General features: G+C 48.2%; 1 protein-coding gene across 1 annotated transcript in view; it reads right to left on the bottom strand.

The window, feature by feature from the left end:
- Positions 1-338: 338 nt before the first annotated feature.
- The window catches only part of znhit6 (zinc finger HIT-type containing 6), a 71,075-nt gene continuing 51,352 nt past the window's right edge, over positions 339-20,061 (bottom strand). The window contains exons 9-10 of the mRNA XM_072273272.1: positions 15,860-15,984; positions 339-10,534 (exon numbers count right to left, since the gene is read on the bottom strand). Coding sequence (XP_072129373.1) covers positions 10,458-10,534; positions 15,860-15,984 — 202 coding nt within the window. The 3' untranslated portion in view covers positions 339-10,457. The remainder of the gene's footprint in view (positions 10,535-15,859; positions 15,985-20,061) is intronic.

Genomic DNA, 20,061 nt, shown 5'->3' with positions numbered 1-20,061 from the left:
TTAGTCTCATGAGACCATGGATTTGCGCCTTGGAAGGTTTCCAGGGCACAGGCCTGGGCAAGGTTGTATGGAAGACCAGCAGTTGCCCATGCTGCAAGTCTCTCCTCTCCATGCCACCGATGTTGTCCAAGGGAAGGGCATTAGGACCCACACAGCTTGGTACCGGTGTCATCGCAGAGCAATGTGTGATTAAGTGCCTTGCTTAAGGACACAACACGCTGCCTCAGCCAAGGCTTGAACTAGTGACCTTCAAATCACTAGATGAATGCCTTAACCACTTGGCCACACACCAACACTAACAGACAGTACACCATATGCAATTAAACAATTTAGCTCTTTAATTCTTAATTTGACAAAGGGTTAGTAAAGAAAAACAAAAGGAAAAGGGCCCATTTTAATGAGACAATCTAATGTGCACAAGTTGGAGCTCAGGGTTTCCCTTCTGTGGGTCCTCCATTGATTCCCCCCCCAGCTTCGTCAACTCCCGGCCCCACTCCAAGTCCACTCTGTCCTGCTGTCTACAACCTCTCCTTTCTGGCATCTTCTCTCTTCATCTCTCGCCAAACAGAAGACCCAGATCACCTCTGTCTCAGGCACAAAACAAGAAAAAAAAACACTCCCTTCATTGGACGGCACACATTCCAAAGCTCCCGTAATCTCTAGCCATAACCCAAATACTGCTGCTGCAGAAAAACCATTACATTAGCAGTGAAACCTTTCCCAGGGTGTTACCTGTGGATGAGAGTCCCAGCCTGAAACATCAACTGTTTATTCTTCTTCATCGATGCTGCCTGACCTGCTGACTTCGTCCGACATCCTGTGCGTATTGCCACAGCCTGTGCATTCACTTTCAAGGACCTTTTACAACTCATGTTCTTAATACTATTTACTTTTTTTTAAAGTGGAATAGAACTAGAAGTTGTGGGTTAAGGGTGAAAGGGGAAATGTTTCACTCAGACGGTGAGAGTGTGGAACAAGCTGCCAGCGGGAGTGGTGGATGTGGGTTTGATCGCAATGTTTAAGAGAAGATTGGATAGATACATGGGTGGGAGGGGTTCAGAGGGCTGTGTTTGAGAGTAGGTCATTGTGTCTAGGCAGATTAATAGATCAGCATGGATTAAATGGGCCGAAGGTCCTGTTTCTGTGCTGTAGTGCTCTGTGACTATTATTTGTACAACTTGCCTTCCCTTTGCACATTGGTTGTTTGTTTTTGTTTATATTTAGTGTTTCATCAATTCTATTGCATTTATTTTCCTGTAAATGCCTGCAAGAAAATGAATCTCAAAGTAGTATGTAGTCACATATACATATACTAGACATAGAAGCAGAATTAGGCCATTCAGCCCATCGAGTCTGCTCCACCATACAATCACGGCTGCTTTATTATCCCCCTTAACCCCATTCACCTGCTTTCTCCCATAATCTTTGAACCGATCAAACCCTGCTTTAAATATACTCAATGACTTGGCCTCCACGTCTGTGGCAATGTATTCCACAGATTTGCCACCCACTGGATAAAGCAATTCCTCCTCATCTCTGTCCCTCTCGTCTGAGGCTGTCCCCACTAATCCTAGACTCCATATCCACTCTATTTAGGCGTTTCAACGTTTGATATGTTTCAGTAAGTTCCCCCTCATTCTTCTAAATTCCAGTGAGTACAGACCCAGAGCATCAAGATAAGGTGGATGTGGAGAGGATGTTTCCCACAGTGGGCCAGACAGCATAGAAGCTTTTGATAATACATTTACTTTGATTTTTGTCTTTGTCTCCTTGCTGTTTTCACAGGGTTTTAATTTTTGCACAGAGAACATCTGTAGCCCATCACGTTGCTGCATTCTTTTGTGGTTTCATACCTGCCGGCCGGTAATCCAATGCAGTAGAGAGGATTCTTTCCCCAGACTCAGAACCTTCTTCAAACAGATGTCTGAAGTTCAGTGCCAGTGGAGGAATGCAGATATTACTAGGCATTCACTAGAAACATCAGTCCACTGAAATAAAATGCTGCTTCTTTTCAAATATATAGAGTATGGAATCACTTTACTCCTACCGGCAGACAGAGCTGGGTTTCTATAAATGCTTTGCACTTCGTGCAGTTCCGGAGACCTATCCACAGGGAAGACAGCAATACAAGTGAAAGGGAGAAAATTGACAAGTGTGTTGCCAGGACTTGAGGACCTGGGTGACAGGGAAAGTTGAGTAGGTTAGGTCTTTATTCCCTGCACCATTGTGGAATGAGGGCAGATTTGACAGAGGTACACAAAATTATGAGGGTATAGGCGGGTTAAATGGAAACAGACTTTTTCCACTGAGTTTGCGTGAGACTACAACTAGAGGTGATGGGTTAAGTGTGGAAGGTGAATCATTTAAGGGGAACATGAGGGGTAACTCCTTCACTCAGAGGGTGGTAAACTGACCTAGTGCACCTGAATCTCTTGTCCATGTCTGCATGCTTTTATGCATTGAGTTGCTGCCACATGATTGACTCATTAGAGATTTGCATTAACTAGCAGGTCATAGAGCCATTGAAAAGTACAGCACAGAAACATGCCCTTTGGCCCATCCAGTCTGTGCCAAGCCATTTAAACTGCCTACTCCCATCGACCTGCACTGGGACCCTAGCCCTCCATACCCCTACCACCCACGTACCTATCCAAACTTCTCTTAAATGATGATATCGAGTTCGCATGCACCACATCTGAATGTTCCACATTCTCATGATACTCTGAGCGAAGGAGTTTCCCCTTAAACTTTTCACCTTTCACCTTTAACCCATGACTTCTGGTTATGGACTTCTTAGTAGAAAATGCCTGCTTGCATTTATCCTATCTATACCCCTCATAGTTTTGTATACCTGTATCAAATCTCTCAATCTTCTACACTCCAAGGAATGAAGTCCCATCCTATTCAATCTTTCCTTCTAGCTCAGGTATTCATAGAAACATAGAAAACCTACAGCACAATCCAGGGCTTTTGGCCCACAATGCTGTGCTGAACATGTACTTACTTTAGAAATTACCTAGGGTTACCCATAGCCCTCTATTTTTCTAAGCTCCATGTACCTATTCAGGAGTCTGCAGAAGACCCTATTGTATCCGCCTCCACCACCGCTGCCAGCAGTCCATTCCACACACTCGCCACTCTCTGCATAAAAAACTTACCCCTGACATCTCCTCTGTACCTACTTCCAAGCACCTTAAAACTGTGCCCTCTCGTGTTAGCCATTTCAGCCCTGGGAAAAAGCCTCTGACTATCCACACGATCAATGTCCCTCATCATCTTAATCACCTCTATCAGGTCACCTCTCATCCTCCGCCGCTCCAAGGAGAAAAGGCCGAGTTTACTCAACTAAGGTCGAGTTCACTCAGACCCGACAACATCGTTGTAAATTTTCTCTGTACTCTTTCAATCTTACTTACATCTTTCCTGGAGGTAGGTGACCAAAACTACACGGAATACTGTACTCCAGATTAGGCCTCAATGTCTTAAACAACTTCAACATAACATCCCATCTCCTGTACTCAATACTCTGATTTATGAAGGCCAATGTGCCAAAAGCTTTATTTACGAACCTGTCAACCTTTGACACCACTTTCAATGAATTCTGGACCTGTATTCCCAGATCTTTTTGTTCCACCACACTCCTCAGTGTCCTATCATTCACTGTGGAAGACCTACCCTGGTTGGTCTGACCGAAGTGAAGCACCTCACACTTGTCTGCATTAAATTCCATCTGCCATTTTTCATCCATTTTCCCAGCTAGTCCAAATCCCACTGCAAGCTGTGATAGTCTTCCTCACTGTCCAGTACACCCCCAACTTGTATGGGGACAGGTGTACCTAAAATGGCCGCTGAGTGCACCTCAGTGATAATAAGCCCGATTCTGATTAGCCCAATTCTGTTCCAATGAATTAATGTCTTCACAAGCCATAGTAACAGGATTAGGCCATTTGGTCATCACTCTCAACTCCATTCTCCTTCCTTCTCCCCAGAATCTTTGTTACCCTTACTAATCAAGAACCTATCAACTTCTGCTTTTAAATATACCCATTGACTGCTTCCACAGCCCCATGTGGCAATGAATTTCACGGATCACCACCTTCTATTCTGAGGCTGTGCCCTCTGGTACTAGACTCCCCCACTCCAGGAAACATCCCCTCCATATCCACTTTATCTATGCCTTTCAATATTTGATAGGCTTCAATGAAATCCCCCCTCGTTCTTCTAATCCCCAGCGATTCTGATAGAACAGTCTCCTCCATTACTCCCCTAAACACTCCCCCCCTCCACCACCGGGTCACGGCGGCTGCTGTTACTGACTCATGCCACTCCGACATCCTCTCCGAAACCCACTGCCTCTCCCTCCAGAGGCCAAGGGCAAAGTTTAAAGTTCAAAGTAAAATGTACGATCAGAGAACATTCACGTCACTGCATACAACCCTGAAATTCTTCTTCCTGTTATAGTATGGCAGGCAGTGACTAGTGGGGTACCACAAGGCTTGGTGCTGGGACCGCAGCTATTTACAATATACATTAATGATTTAGATGAAGGGATTAAAAGTAACATTAGCAAATTTGCAGATGACACAAAGCTGGGTGGCAGTGTGAAGATGTTATGAGAATGCAGGGTGACTTGGACAGGTTGGGTGAGTGGGCAGATGCAGTTTAATGTGGATAAATGTGAGGTTATCCACTTTGGTGGCAAGAACAGGAAGGCAGATTACTATCTGAATGGTGTCAAGTTAGGAAAAGGGGAAGTACAACGAGATCTAGGTGTTCTTGTACATCAGTCACTGAAAGTAAGCATGCAGGTACAGCAGGCAGTGAAGAAAGCTAATAGCATGTTGGCCTTCATAACAAGGGGAGTTGAGTATAGGAGCAAAGAGGTCCTTCTGCAGTTGTACAGGGCCCTGGTGAGACCACACCTGGAGTATTGTGTGCAGTTTTGGTCTCCAAATTTGAGGAAGGACATTCTTGCTATTGAGGGAATGCAACGTAGGTTCACGAGGTTAATTCCCGGGATGGCAGGACTGTCATATGTTGAAAGACTGGAGCCACTGGGCTTGTATACTCTGGAATTTAGAAGGCTGAGAGGGGATCTTATTGAAACATGTAAGATTATTACGGGATTGGACACGCTAAAGGCAGGAAACATGTTCCCGCTGATGGGTGAGTCCAGAACCAGAGGCCACAGTTTAAGAATAAGGGGTAGACCATTCAGAACGGAGTTGAGGAAAAACTTTTTCACACAGAGGGTTGTGGATCTGTGGAATGCTCTGCCTCAGAAGGCAGTGGAGGTCAATTCTCTGGATTCTTTCAAGAAAGAGTTAGATAGGGTTCTTAAAGATAGCGGAGTCAAGGGATATGGGGATAAGGCAGGAATGGGGTACTGATTGTGGATGATCAGCCATGATCACAGTGAATGGCAGTGCTGGCTCAAAGGGCTGAATGGCCTACTCCTGCACCTATTGTCTATAATAGTAACTGAAAACAGAATCAATGAAAGAGCACGAGCATGGAAGACAATAAATAAATAATAACGAGAGCATGAAATAAGAAGTTAAAGAGTCCTTATCATGAGATCATTGGTTGTGGGAGCACCTTAATACAGGACTGAAGTTATCCCCTTTTGTTCAAGAGCCTGATGGCAGCCTGGGTGGTGAGGATCTTTAATGATGAATGTTGCTTTTCTATGGCAATATTTCATGTAGATGTGCTCAATGGTTGGGAGAGTGCTACCTGTGATACATTAGGCCATATCCAGTAACTTTGTAGGATTTTTCTTTCAAAGGCATTGGTGTTCCCATACCAGGCTGTAATGCAGCCAGTCAGCACACTTCCCACCACAGATCTATAGAAGTTTGTAAAGGTTTTTGATGACATGCCAAATCTCCAGAGCCTTCTAAGGAAGTCGAGGTGCTGTTGTGTTTTCTTTGCAATTACATTTATACGATAGGTCCAGGACCAGCCCTCTGAGATAACAACACTGAGATAAGTTACTGACCCTTTCCAACTCTGAACCTCTGATGATTACCGGCTCATGGACCTCTGGTTTCCCTCTCCTGAGTCCTCGGTCTTGCTGACATTGTGAGAGGTTGTGGTTATGGCACCACACCGTCGTTGTTTTTTGTTGCACGTCGTGCCCTGACCAGCACAGCACAGCAAATTCCTAACACCTTAATGTATATAGCGAATAACGTTGGTCCTTGATCCTCCAACAGGACCACAACCCTGTCGTGGTTTGGAGGCTGGTGTGCCTCAATGATCCGGAGAGCTGTGCTGGCTGGGGTCAGGGCTTGATGCTTTGGTTCCAGGTAGGGTCACCCATGCCAAAGATGTCAGAAGGATAGAGGCCAGACTGGTCCTCTGGTCCTCCAGGTTCGGGGGTTCAGCTCGGGGCTAACAACCCTGACTGGTAAAACAGTTACAGAAACAGCAATGAAGAACCCTTCTACACCAGAGTGCCACGGTATTCCTGAATCTCCACTGCAACTTGCATGGTTGACAGTAGTGCAAACCCAGGAAGCTACTGACATGATGAATCTGTGGAATTCTCTGCCACAGGAAACAGTTGCAGCCAGTTCATTGGCTATATTTAAGCAGGAGTTAGATATGGCCCTTGTGGCTACGGGGATCAGGGGGTATGGAGGGAAGGCTGGTACAGGGTTCTGAGTTGGATGATCAGCCATGATCATATTGAATAGCGGTGCAGGCTCGAAGGGCTGAATGGCCCACTCCTGCACCTATTTTCTATGTTTCTATGAAGGAAGCCCTGAACACTGCTAGGGATGGAGGACCTTCATTGCTGCCGTTAACGCCAGCGGTGTAACTGGCAGTAAGTGAATAATTTGATCCTTGACATTGTGCCCTTGTGACACTTGGTAATGGGTCACAGGGATACGAGTGACTCTACTGAGAACAGATTAGGGAGTGTTCCTGGCACAGAAGATCTGTATTGGATGACAGAGTAATTCTAAGTTTAGCTTTCTAAGAAAAAGCAGAAAAAAACTGGTGTTTCAAATTCTAAAAACAATTTCATTACCAATCCACAAGTTACCGTGAGATTCACATTCTTTGCATTTAATCCTGCGTAGTCTTTACACAAGTCTCCACCTCCACCATGGATGGTGCCAAGCCCGGCAGCACAAGGAGAGGGGTTGGGTAAGAACTCCCCATGGATGGTCCCAATTCCGGCAGCACAAGGAGAGGGGTTGGGTATGAACTCCCCATGGATGGTCCCAATTCCGGCAGCACAAGGAGAGGGGTTGGGTTAGAACTCCCCATGGACGGTCCCAATTCCGGCAGCACAAGGAGAGGGGTTGGGTATGAACTCCCCATGGATGGTCCCAATTCCGGCAGCACAAGGAGAGGGGTTGGGTTAGAACTCCCCATGGACGGTCCCAATTCCGGCAGCACAAGGAGAGGGGTTGGGTAAGAACTCCCCATGGACGGTCCCAATTCCGGCAGCACAAGGAGAGGGGTTGGGTTAGAACTCCCCATGGATGGTCCCAATTCCGGCAGCACAAGGAGAGGGGTTGGGTAAGAACTCCCCATGGACGGTCCCAATTCCGGCAGCACAAGGAGAGGGGTTGGGTTAGAACTCCCCATGGACGGTCCCAATTCCGGCAGCACAAGGAGAGGGGTTGGGTTAGAACTTCCCATGGACGGTCCCAATTCCGGCTGAGAGAGGAGGAGGGTTGGACATAGGGCTAGCAACCCCATCACATAAAAAACTCAGAGCCAAAGCAACGCTGACAGAAGCTCCAAAGACCTCATCCCTGAAACAGGAAGGATCTTCTGTGGGTTACAGCTTGAAAACCTGAAGGACTATCCCAGGACAGAGGACTCTGGTGAGCTACTGTCAGTGGCCTATGACCCAGCAGGGGTGATAGACTTAGGGAACGGAGACGAAGAAAAAATTCTTTTGCCAGAGGGCGGTGAATCTATGGAATTCTTTGCCCCAGACGGCTTTGCAGGTCAAGTCACTGGGTATGTTTAGGGTGGAGGTTGATAGGCCCTTGATCAGTCAGGGTGTCGAAGGTTACAGGGAGAGGCAGGAGAATGGGGGTTGTGAAGGATACCAAGTCAGCCATAATGGAATGGCAGCACAGACTCTATGGGCCAAATGGCCTCATTTTGTTCCATGTCTTGTGGTGTCTTAAGAAGACCTTCCATAATCTCTCCCTTTACAAGAGGATTGTCTCATATCCAGACCACTGAGATTACATTCAGAGGATATGCTTGACATTACAGAATTCAATCCAATGCCAGAGTAAAAATAACCTGGTGGCTGGCAGACAAAAGATAAATAATCATTTCATCCACACAGTTCCAGATATCTGGGAAGTTACTGTAGAAGGGGAGATGTTAAAGATGCAAGTGGGCTGATTATATTTCAGTCGTTAATACACATAAACTAAATAAAACTGGCCATTTATAAATACCGGGTAAAAGGAGTCAGCTACGCCCACATTCCTGCCTGTGGTACACAAGGCTGTCGGTTACTCCAGAAACACCAGCAAACAAAACACAAGATGCTGGCAATCCTGAGCAACACACACAAAATGCTGGAGGAACGCAGCAGGTTAGGCAGCATCTATGGAGTTGAATAAACAGGCGATATTTCAGGCCAAGGCCATTCATCAGGACTGGAAAGGATGGGAGAAGAAGCCGGAATAAGAAAGGGGGGGGGGGGAGGCCAAGGTGTATGAGCTAGAAGGTGATAGGTGAAGCCAGGTGTGTGGGGTGGACGGGATGAAGAAAGAAGCTGGGAGGTGATAGATGGAAAATGCAAAGAAGAAAAATATCTGATAGGAGAGAATGCAGAGTTGGGGGCGGGGTATATATTAGCATGGACAGAGGACTGGTTAACCAACAGAAAGCAGAGAATTGGATATATGGGTGTTACTCTGGTTGTTGAGCAATATGCCACGGCTGCTAGACCCGCAACTGCTCACGATATACATTAACGATCTGGTAGAGGGGACCGATGTAGTCTATCTAATCACAAACAAGGGTATCTAAATACAAACTTCGTGCATCTAATAAATTTGCTGATGATACTAAATTGAGTGGAAAAGCAAATTGTGCGGAAGACACCTCCTTGCAGAGAACTGAGCTGCAAACTCCGACAGGCCGAGCTGAATAGTGTCACAGTAACTGCTCTGCTCCAGTGGCACCCCACGTTTTGTAGCACGTATCGGGAACAGTGACTTTCACTATTCATCCTCAATCCAGTCCAAAGCACCACACGGTAGCGCCATGGTTACCATAGAACTTTACAGCACGGGCCACCTTTGTCTTTAAGGAGTTTGCATGTTCCCTCCCACATTCCAGGGTTTGGTTAGGGTTAGCCGGTCGAGGGCATGATACGTTGGCACTGGAAGTGTGGTAGCACTGATGGGCTTTCGTTGCTGATTTGATTTGACACAAACACTGCATTTCACAGAACGCTCAATGTACATGTGACAAAGTTTTCTTTCTCCCTCTCCTCTGCTGAGACTCTGTCACGTGGTCCATGACATGGCTACCAGATTAGGGAAAGGTCACTTACACTGAGTTTTGCGTGGGAATATCCCTCAGAGGAATCTCTGCAATTCTCCACCCAGAGGATGTGGCGGCTGGGTCACTGGTGGGTGGGGTTTAAAGAGGAGGGAGAGAAATGCTTATAGTTTGATAAATTCCACCCATCCCTCCCTGTTCTGCAACTTGTCTGTCCCACATCTCGCAAAAAAGTGCTGGAAAGTCTCAGCACGTCAGGCAGCACCAGCAGGAGGGAACTAAAGTACAAGATTCACTTCATTTGTCACGTGTAAACTGAAACATACAGTGAAATGTGTCGTTCAGCGTCAACGACCAACGCAGCTTGAGGATTGTGCTGGGGCAGCCGACAAGTGCCAACCATGGTGTGGCTGCAGCTCACTACCCCGAACCCGTACGTCTTTGGAATGTGGGAGGAAATGTGAGAAACTGCAGAAAACCCAGCGGTCACAGAAAGTACAGATCCCTTACTGACAGCAGCGGGAATTGAACCTCGATCGTTAGAGCGGTAATGTACTGTGCTAGCCACTTGCCATCCTGCTGCCTATGTCTCTCTCTCTCTCTCACACACAACAGATATACTAGTAATTTCTTTTTCTGTGTCAGATTTAAAACATTGGCAAGTTTTTCAGTTTTCAATATTACGAATATTATTTTGTCCACAGATCCAACCCACCTGTTTTATCAGCTCAACAGCCACAGTGAAACATTCCTGTCCATATTCTCGACAAGTTGGACAGTGATTCAATAGGCTGATGAGGTTCTTTAGCAAATTTATTCTGATCGTTTACAAAACATAATGCTTCCAAATGTGGCATGAACAAAGTCCCAGTAGACAAAGAACTGGAGCTGGTCCCATCCAACTCTGCATTGAGAAAGAATGCTAGAGCGCTGGGCCCAGTACAGATTTACTCAGGAACCTATCTGACTTCCCCCTCTTCCATTTCATCCTCTGACGAGGAGTCCGTGTTGTTCTGAGAAACTTCATCCGAGTTACCTGACAAGGAAAGGAACAGTCACTCCCAAACTGAAATCTGACACCTCTCAGTACCACCCCTCCCACAGTGTGTCCCTCCCTCTGTACCACCCCTCCCACAGTGTGACTCTCCCTCAGTATCACCCCCCCACAGTGTGACCCTCCCTCAGTATCACCCCTCCCACAGTGTGACTCTCCCTCAGTATCACCCCCCCACAGTGTGACCCTCCCTCAGTACCACCCCTCCCACAGTGTGACCCTCCCTCAGTACCACCCCTCCCTCAGTGTGACCCTCCTTCAGTACCACCCCTCCCACGGTGTGACCCTCCCTCGTTACCTCCCTTCCCACAGTGTGACCCTCACTCAGTATCACCCCTCCCACAGTGTGACCCTCCCTCAGTACCACCCCTCCCACAGTGTGACTCTCCCTCAGTATGAACCCTCCCACAGTGTGACCCTCCCTCAGTACCACCCCTCCCACAGTGTGACCCTCCCTCAGTACCACCCCTCCACAGTGTGACCTTCCCTCAGTACCACCCTTCCCACAGTGTGACCCTCCCTCAGTACGAACCCTCCCACAGTGTGACCTTCCCTCAGTACCACCTCTCCCACAGTGTGACCCTCCCTCAGTACCACCCCTCCCACAGTGTGGCCCTCCCTCAGTACCACCCTTCCCACAGTGTGACCCTCCCTCAGTACCACCCCTCCCACAGAGTGACCCTCCCTCGTTACCGCCCCTCCCACAGTGTGACCCTCCCTCAGTACCGCCCCTTCCACAGTGTGACCCTCCCTCAGTACCACCCCTCCACAGTGTGACCCTCTCTCAGTACCACCCCTCCCACAGTGTGACCTTCCCTCAGTACCACCTCTCCCACAGTGTGGCCCTCCCTCAGTACCACCCTTCCCACAGTGTGACCCTCCCTCAGTACCACCCCTCCCACAGTGTGACCCTCCCTCAGTACCACCCCTCCCACAGTGTGACCCTGCCTCGCTACCACCCCTCCCACAGTGTGACCCTGCCTCGCTACCACCCCTCCCACAGTGTGACCCTCCCTCAGTACCACCCCTCCCTCGGTGTGACCCTCCTTCAGTACCACCCCTCCCACGGTGTGACCCTCCCTCGTTACCTCCCTTCCCACAGTGTGACCCTCACTCAGTATCACCTCTCCCACAGTGTGACCCTCCCTCAGTACCACCCCTCCCACAGTGTGACCCTCCCTCAGTACCACCCCTCCACAGTGTGACCTTCCCTCAGTACCACCCCTCCACAGTGTGACCTTCCCTCAGTACCACCCTTCCCACAGTGTGACCCTCCCTCAGTACCACCCCTCCCACAGTGTGACCTTCCCTCAGTACCACCTCTCCCACAGTGTGACCCTCCCTCAGTACCACCCCTCCCACAGTGTGGCCCTCCCTCAGTACCACCCTTCCCACAGTGTGACCCTCCCTCAGTACCACCCCTCCCACAGTGTGACCCTCCCTCAGTACCACCCCTCCCACAGTGACCCTCCCTCGTTACCGCCCCTCCCACAGTGTGACCCTCCCTCAGTACCGCCCCTTCCAGTGTGACCCTCCCTCAGTACCACCCCTCCACAGTGTGACCCTCTCTCAGTACCACCCTTCCCACAGTGTGACCCTCCCTCAGTACCACCCCTCCCACAGTGTGACCTTCCCTCAGTACCACCTCTCCCACAGTGTGGCCCTCCCTCAGTACCACCCTCCCACAGTGTGACCCTCCCTCAGTACCACCCCTCCCACAGTGTGACCCTCTCTCAGTACCACCCCTCCCACAGTGTGACCCTCCCTCAGTGCCACCCCTCCCACAGTGTGACCCTCCCTCAGTACCAACCCTCCCACAGTGTGACTCTCCCTCAGTACCACCCCTCCACAGTGTGACCCTCTCTCAGTACCACCCTTCCCACAGTGTGACCCTCCCTCAGTACCACCCCTCCCACAGTGTGACCCTCTCTCAGTACCAGCCCTCCCACAGTGTGACCCTCCCTCAGTGCCACCCCTCCCACAGTGTGACCCTCCCTCAGTACCACCCCTCCCAGTGTGACCCTCCCTCAGTACCACCCCTCCCACAGTGTGACCCTCCCTCGTTACCATGTGACCCTCCCTCAGTACCACCCCTCCCAGTGTGACACTCCTTTAGTACCACCCCTCCCACAGTGTGACCCTTCCTCAGTACCGCCCCTCCCACAGTGTGACTCTCTCTCGTTACCACCCCTCCCACAGTGTGACTCTCCCTCAGTACCACCCCTCCCACAGTGTGACTCTCCCACAGTGTGACTCTCCCTCAGTACCACCCCTCCCACAGTGTGACCCTCCCTCAGTACCACCCCTCCCACAGTGTGACCCTCCCTCATTACCATGTGACCCTCCCTCAGTACCACCCCTCCCAGTGTGACACTCCTTTAGTACCACCCCTCCCACAGTGTGACCCTTCCTCAGTACCGCCCCTCCCACAGTGTGACTCTCCCTCGTTACCACCCCTCCCACAGTGTGACTCTCCCTCAGTACCACCCCTCCCACAGTGTGACTCTCCCACAGTGTGACTCTCCCTCAGTACCACCCCTCCCACAGTGTGACCCTCCCTCAGTACCGCCCCTCCCACAGTGTGACCCCCTTTTTTTTAAACAAACCCTCATTCACCAATAAAATATGATACCCTAAATCAGAGCTTCATAAAGTATTTGCAATTTCAAATTAAAATACAGTCAGCGCTATATGCAACACATTCGTACCTCCGAGGAGCCCACCTATCCCAGAGACCCCCCCCTCCCCATTGTACCCATGGTCATTGTGCACTCTTTCCAGAGGCACTAGGAGATGGATGTAACCCTGCAGAGGTGCTGCATTCAGCTCGGGCAGAAGCCTAGGCAGCTACTACAGCAGTAGGAGTTAGAGCGGACTGGGTTGGTCACCAAAGGCCCCATCTTGCAGGTCATGCTCTCTGCTCAGCACCCACACCACCAGGCTCAGGGTCGGTTACTACCCCTCTACCATCGAGCTCCTGAACCGGGGGGATAACTTCACTCACCCCAACACTGAACTGATCAAGGACTCTTCATCTCAGTCTCTTGACATTTATTTATTGATTATTTTTTGTTTCTTTGTGGAGTGGAGAGTGAGTTTGTAAATCTGGCAGGAGCAAAGGATGTTGGGAATGGCGAGGGTGGACAGCAACGGGGGGGGGTGGAGGGAGGCGGTGTGGGACAGGTGGCAGAGGAGGAGTGGCAGGGACCGCACATTTTAATTCCACGTCCCATTCCCATTCTGATATGTCTATCCACGGCCTCCTCTACTGTAAAGATGAAGCCACACTCGGGTTGGAGGAACAACACCTTATATTCCGTCTGGGTAGCCTCCAACCTGATGGCATGAACATTGACTTCTCTAACTTCCGCTAATGCCCCACCTCCCCCTCGTACCCCATCTGTTCCTTATTTTTATACACACATTCTCTCTCTCACTCTCCTTTTTCTCCTTCTGTCCCTCTGACTATACCCCTTGCCCATCCTCTGGGTCCCCCCTCCCCACCTCCTTGTCTTTCTTCCCGGACCTCCTGTCCCATGATCCTCTCGTATCCCTTTTCCCAATCACCTGTCCAGCTCTTGGCTCCATTCCTCCCCCTCCTGTCTTCTCCTATCATTTTGGATCTCCCCCTCCCCCTCCCACTTTCAAATCCCTTACTCACTCTTCCTTCAGTTAGTCCTGACGAAGGGTCTCGGCCTGAAACGTCGACTGCACCTCTTCCTAGAGATGCTGCCTGGCCTGCTGCGTTCACCAGCAACTTTGAAGTGAGGAGAGAGATTGAGCAACGCACACAAAATGCTGGAGGAGCTCAGCAGGCCAGGCGGCAGCTATGGACATGAATAAACTGTTGACGTTTTGAGCCGAGAGCATTCTTCAAGACTGGAAAGGAAGGTGGGGGGGGGGAACAGATAGTATGGAAAGGTGGGGGGGGGGGAGAGGTGGAGCAAGAGCTGGTGGGTGGTCAGTGGATCCAGCTGGGGGGAAGAGGAAGACTGGGAATGATGCAAGAAGCTGGGAGGTGATAGGTGGAAGTAAAGGGCTGAAGAAGGTGGAATCTGATAGGACAGTGACCATGGAATAGAGGAAGGGAAGTGGAGAGGGTAACAGGAAGAAGGAGAGCGACGGGCAGATAGGGAGGGTGGGGAAGGAGAATGTGAGAGGGGAGGTGGGATAAGAGAAAAAAGGGGAGTGCTTACTGGGAAGAGAGAAGTAGGTGTTGACGCCATCAGACAGAACAACCTGGACGTGGCCTCGCGGTGGCAGCAGAAAAGGCTGTGGAGACATGTCGGTGTGGGAATGGGAACTGGAATTGAAATGGGCGGCCACCGGGAGATCCCGCCTGGTGTAGTGAATGAAACTCAAGTGCTCAATAAAAATGGTCCCACAATCTGTGCCAACATAGAGAGGGCAACACAGGGACCACTGCTCCATCTAGGGTACTAGCCTCCAAGGTATCCATTATTAAGGACCCCCATCACCCAGGACATGCCCGCTTCTCATTGTTACCATCAGGAAGGAGGTACAGAAGCCTGAAGACACACCCTCAGTGATTCAGGAACAGCTTCTTTTCCTCTGCCATTGGATTTCTGAATGGACAATAAACCCATGAACACGACCTCACTAATTTTTAAAATACTATTTCTGCTTTGCACTATTTTTTAATCTGATTAACATACATATATACTTGCTGTAATTGATTTACTTAATTATTTTTCTTTCTATACTATCATGTATTGCACTGAACTGCTGCTGCTCAGTCAACAAACTTTACGACACATGCCGGAGATAATAAGCCTAATTCTGATTCTGAAGAATGAGGGAGGATCTCATTCAAACCTATCGATTATTGAAAGGCTAGAGTGGATGTGGAGAGGATGAAGAGGGAGTCTAGGAGCAGAGGACACAGCCTCAGAACAGAGGGGTGTCCATGGAGACGAGGAGGAATTTCTTTGGTCAGGGAGTGGTGAATCTGTGGAATTAATTTACACAGATGGCTGTGGAGGCCAGATCATTATCTGGAGGCTGATAGATTCATGATCAGTCAAAACATCAAAAATTCTGGGGAGAAGGCAGGAGAATGGGGTTGAGTCAACTTGAGAGGGATAATAAATCAGCCATGATGGAATGGTGGTACAGACTTAATGCGCTGAATGGCCTAATTCCACCCTTGTGTCTTATGATCTACGAACCCATTATGGTCTTTGCACAGCTCTCAAAGATTCACATATTTAGATCACCAAACACTGATCCACACACACAGTTCTGATTTCAATAAAGCCTCTGGTCAATAAGTCTGACATTACTTACTGTCACCAAGTAACAGGTAGTCAGAAGAATTCGCCTTCAACACCACATATAGTGTGGGGTATTCAATGACCGTCTTCTGTCTCAAGTTCTCTGCAAGTGTTTGACTTGACTTCAGCCTGTGATACCTTCAAAAGAAATAGCATACACTTTCAATCAGGTTCAAATTCATCAACCATCCTTCCCATCCATCCAGCAATCTCTTTGACACTCCCACCACCAGGCAGGAGGCAGTGCAGCATTAGGGCAAATACCATTAGGATGGGAAACAGCTTCTTCCCCCCAGGCCATAAGACTACTGAACTCCATCACCACCCAGGTCTCACCATTTATAAAGTGCTATAAATGCACCTTATTTGTTAGTTTATTAGTGGTGATATTACTTTGTGTTGTGAGTGAATTATACGTATTGTGTTGTGCACCTTGGTCTGGAGGAACGTTGTTTCGTTTGGGGGTGTACATGTGTACAGTTGTGGTTTATACGAACTCTGTTGTGTACCTTGGTCTGGAGGAATGTTGTTTCGTTTGTGGGTATAAGAACATAAGAAATAGGGGCAGCAGTCGGCCATCTGGCCCATCGAGCCTGCTCTGCCATTCAATAAGATCATGGCTGATCTGATCATGGACTCATCTCCACCTACCTGCCAAATCCCCACAACCCTTAATTCCCCTACGATGCAAAAATCTATGTAACATTGTCTTAAATATATTTACTGAGGTAGCCCCCACTGCTTCATTGGGCAGAGAATTCCACAGATTCACCACTCTAGGAAAAAGCAGTTCCTCCTCATCTCCATCCTGAATCTACTCCCTGAATCTTGAGACTATGTCCTCTAGTTTTAGTCTCATTTACCAGTGGAAGCAACATTCCTGCCTCTATCTTATCTATCCCTTTCATAATTTTATATGTTTCTACAAGATCAGCACGGTCAACACTGGCACACCTCAGGGGTGTGTGCTTAGCCCATTGCTCTACTCTCTCTATACCAGGGGTCCCCGACCTTTTTTGCACCGTGGACCAGTTTAATATTGACAATGTTCTTGCAGACTGGCTGACCAGGGGTGAGGAGGCTAATTACGACTGGAATATAGGTGATAAGTCAACTATAGGTCACTTATCAGTGGCTAATACACTCAATTTCGTTTCTAAAAGGGTTTATCTAACGAATTTAATATTAAAAACACAGCGCATATTTTCCTCGCATGAATATAGTGATGTCAATTATAAGTCATAAGGGGGTTCCTTATGTCCAGTCTATTCCGCAATTTAGTTTTCGTTGCATTCATTGCAGAAAGCTCTGCTTTGCAGAGATATGATGTTGGAAATGGAAGCAACGTTTTCAGTGTTTTTGTGGCTATTTTAAGATTATTCAGCCTTGACTTTGATCCAGAATGCCGGCAACAGATGTTATGTCAAACATACTTTTCAGCCCACCGTCATTTGCAAGCTCGAGGAGTTGATCTTCTTCCCGCGGTGACATGGATGATTCACCGGGGACATTCACAAATGGGTCACAGACCCATTCCTTTGGATGTCTTGGGTCATTTGCTGTTGCGAAGTAACACTCGAATTCTGTCGACAGTGAAGGTAAGTGATCATGCACCAGCTGTGAGCCTCAGTCTCTCCCAGATTCCCAGCTACTGTTGGGAACATGTCAAATATGCCCCTGTCCGCAGTTCCACTTTGGCTGTGAAAGCAGACACTTTATCTGCCAACTTGAAGACAGTTGTCATTCTCCCCTGGAGTGACAAATTGAGTTCATTGAGCAGGTTGAAGATGTCACACAGATAAGCGAGTTTTGCTATCCAGTCCTCGTCACTGAAGTGTGCTGCCAGTGATGACTTTTTTTCCTGAAAGAAATCTCTGTAGCTGCTCTCTTAACTCAAAAACCCTGGCCAGGGCTCTCCCCCTTGATAGCCACCTGACTTCAGTGTGTAAGGGAAGCGTTTGTGCTCTGCATCCATTTCCTCGCAAAGCTGCTCAAACAAACATGAGTTAAGGGCTTTTGCTTTGATGTGACTGATAACTTCAACGACATCACTCAATACGCTGTTAAGATCAGGTGACATTTTTCGGCTAGCCAGCATTTCCCTGTGTGTGACACAGTGTGTAGACTGGCATTCAGGAACAACCTCTTTGACTCGGGTAGTGAAACCAGACTCGTTACCGTTCCAACAGCTGTGCTTCGATGACATAGTGGAGGACATCGATTCTCCTTGAAACTTGCTGAGCCATCTTGTTAGCTGCAGCTTCTCCCAACAGTTCACGGCACATGTCCTTGGCAGCAGGCAGAATCAATTTTTCACCAACAGTGAAAGGCTTCTTAGCCTTAGCAATACTGCTAGCCACTAAGTACAACGCCCTCAGAGCAGCAGCATTTGTGGAGGTGGTGGCTCTCAGCACTCGCTTCTGTCCCGCTTGCTCACGTTTTTTCCGCTCAAAAAACTCAACGGGTTTGTCTTTAAGTGCAGGGTGTTTGGATTCAAGGTACCAAAGCAGTTTTGAGGGCTTCATTGCCTCATTAGACAGCTTGTCTCCACATAATCCACACGGGGCTTGGAGCGTGCGAGACATCAGTCGCAATAAAGCCATATTTTATGTACAACTCATCGTATTTTCTGTTGAAGGAAGCTTGCTTTCTTTTTGCAGTCTCGGCCTCAGCTGTCTCTGCATTATCTTCATCGTTAGGCCTTTTATGTCCCCTACCACCTCTTCCAAAGAAACTCTCAAGCGATGTTTGTTTTTTACTCATCGAGTAGTTGCAGGTTAATGACCGACTGATGACCTCGCGTGCGTTCAAGTTCAACAGTGGGCGTGACAGGGAATGAGGAAAGGTGCAGTTGACTCATATCGTTTCCTCACGGCCCGGTAGCACATGCTTTGCCACTCAGTGGTTGGGGACCACTGCTCTATACCCATGTCTGTGTGGCTAGGCACAGCTCAAATACTACCTATAAATTTGCTGATGATACAACCATTGTTGGTAGAATCTCAGACGGTGATGAGAGGGCAGTTCAGGAGCGAAATATGCCAACTAATGGTGTTGTAGCAACAACCTGGCACTCAACATCAGGAAGACGAAAGAGCTGATTGTGGACTTCATGGAGGGTAAGATGAAGAAACACATACCAGTCCTCATAGAGGGATCAGAAGTGGAGAGAGTGAGCAGCTTCAAGCTCCTGGGTGTCAAGATCTCTGAGGATCTAACCTGGTGACAATATATTGATGCAGTTCTAAAGAAAGCAAGACAGTGAATATACTTCATTAGGAGTTTGAAGAGATTTGGTATGTCAACAAATACACTCAAAAACTTCTATAGCTGTACTGTGGAGAGCATTCTGACAGGCTACATCACTGTCCGGTATGGAGGGGCTATTGCACAGGACCGAAAGAAGCTGCAGAGGGTTGTAAATCTAGTCAGCTCCATCTTGGGCACTAGCCTACAAAGTACCCAGGACATCTTTAGGGAGTGGTGTCTCAGAAAGGCAGCATACATTATTAAGGACCTCCAGCACCCAGGGCATGTCCTTTTCTCACTGTTACCATCAGGTAGGAGGTACAGAAGCCTGAAGGCACACACTCAGCGATTCAGAAACAGCTTCTTCCCCTCTGCCATCTGATTCCTAAATGGACATTGAACTCTTGAACACTACCTCACTTTTTTAAATATATATTATTTCTGTATTTTGCATGATTTTTAATCTATTTAATACATCTATACTATAATAGATTTACCCATTTACTTATTTATTATCATTATTATTTTATTTTTTCTTTCTTCTATATTATGTACTGCTGCTACTAAGTTAACAAATTTCATGATACATGCCAGTGATAATAAACCCAATTCTGAAGACCTCTGATTCTTCTGAATTACAGTGAGTACAGTCCCAGGCGAGTCGATCTCTCCTCAGTGTAACCCCCTCATCTCTGGAATCAACCTGGTGAACTTCCTCTGCACTGCCTCCAAAGACGGTCTATCCCTCCTCAAGTATGGAGACCAGAACTGCAAACAGTACTCCAGGTGCGGCCTCACCAGTACCCTGTACAGTTGCAGCATAACCTCCCTGCTCTTAAATTCAATCCCTCTAGTAATGAAGGCCAACATTTCATTTCTCTTCTTGATAGCCTACTCCACCTGCAAACAGACCTTTTGTGATTCATGCACAAACATTCCCAAGTCCCTCTGCACAGCAGCATGCTG

This window comes from Mobula birostris, chromosome 12, assembly GCF_030028105.1.
Source record: "Mobula birostris isolate sMobBir1 chromosome 12, sMobBir1.hap1, whole genome shotgun sequence".
Classification (NCBI taxonomy): Eukaryota; Metazoa; Chordata; class Chondrichthyes; order Myliobatiformes; family Myliobatidae; genus Mobula; species Mobula birostris.
The sequence above is the reverse complement of the archived record's forward strand: the minus strand, read 5'-3'. Positions and strand labels throughout refer to the sequence as shown.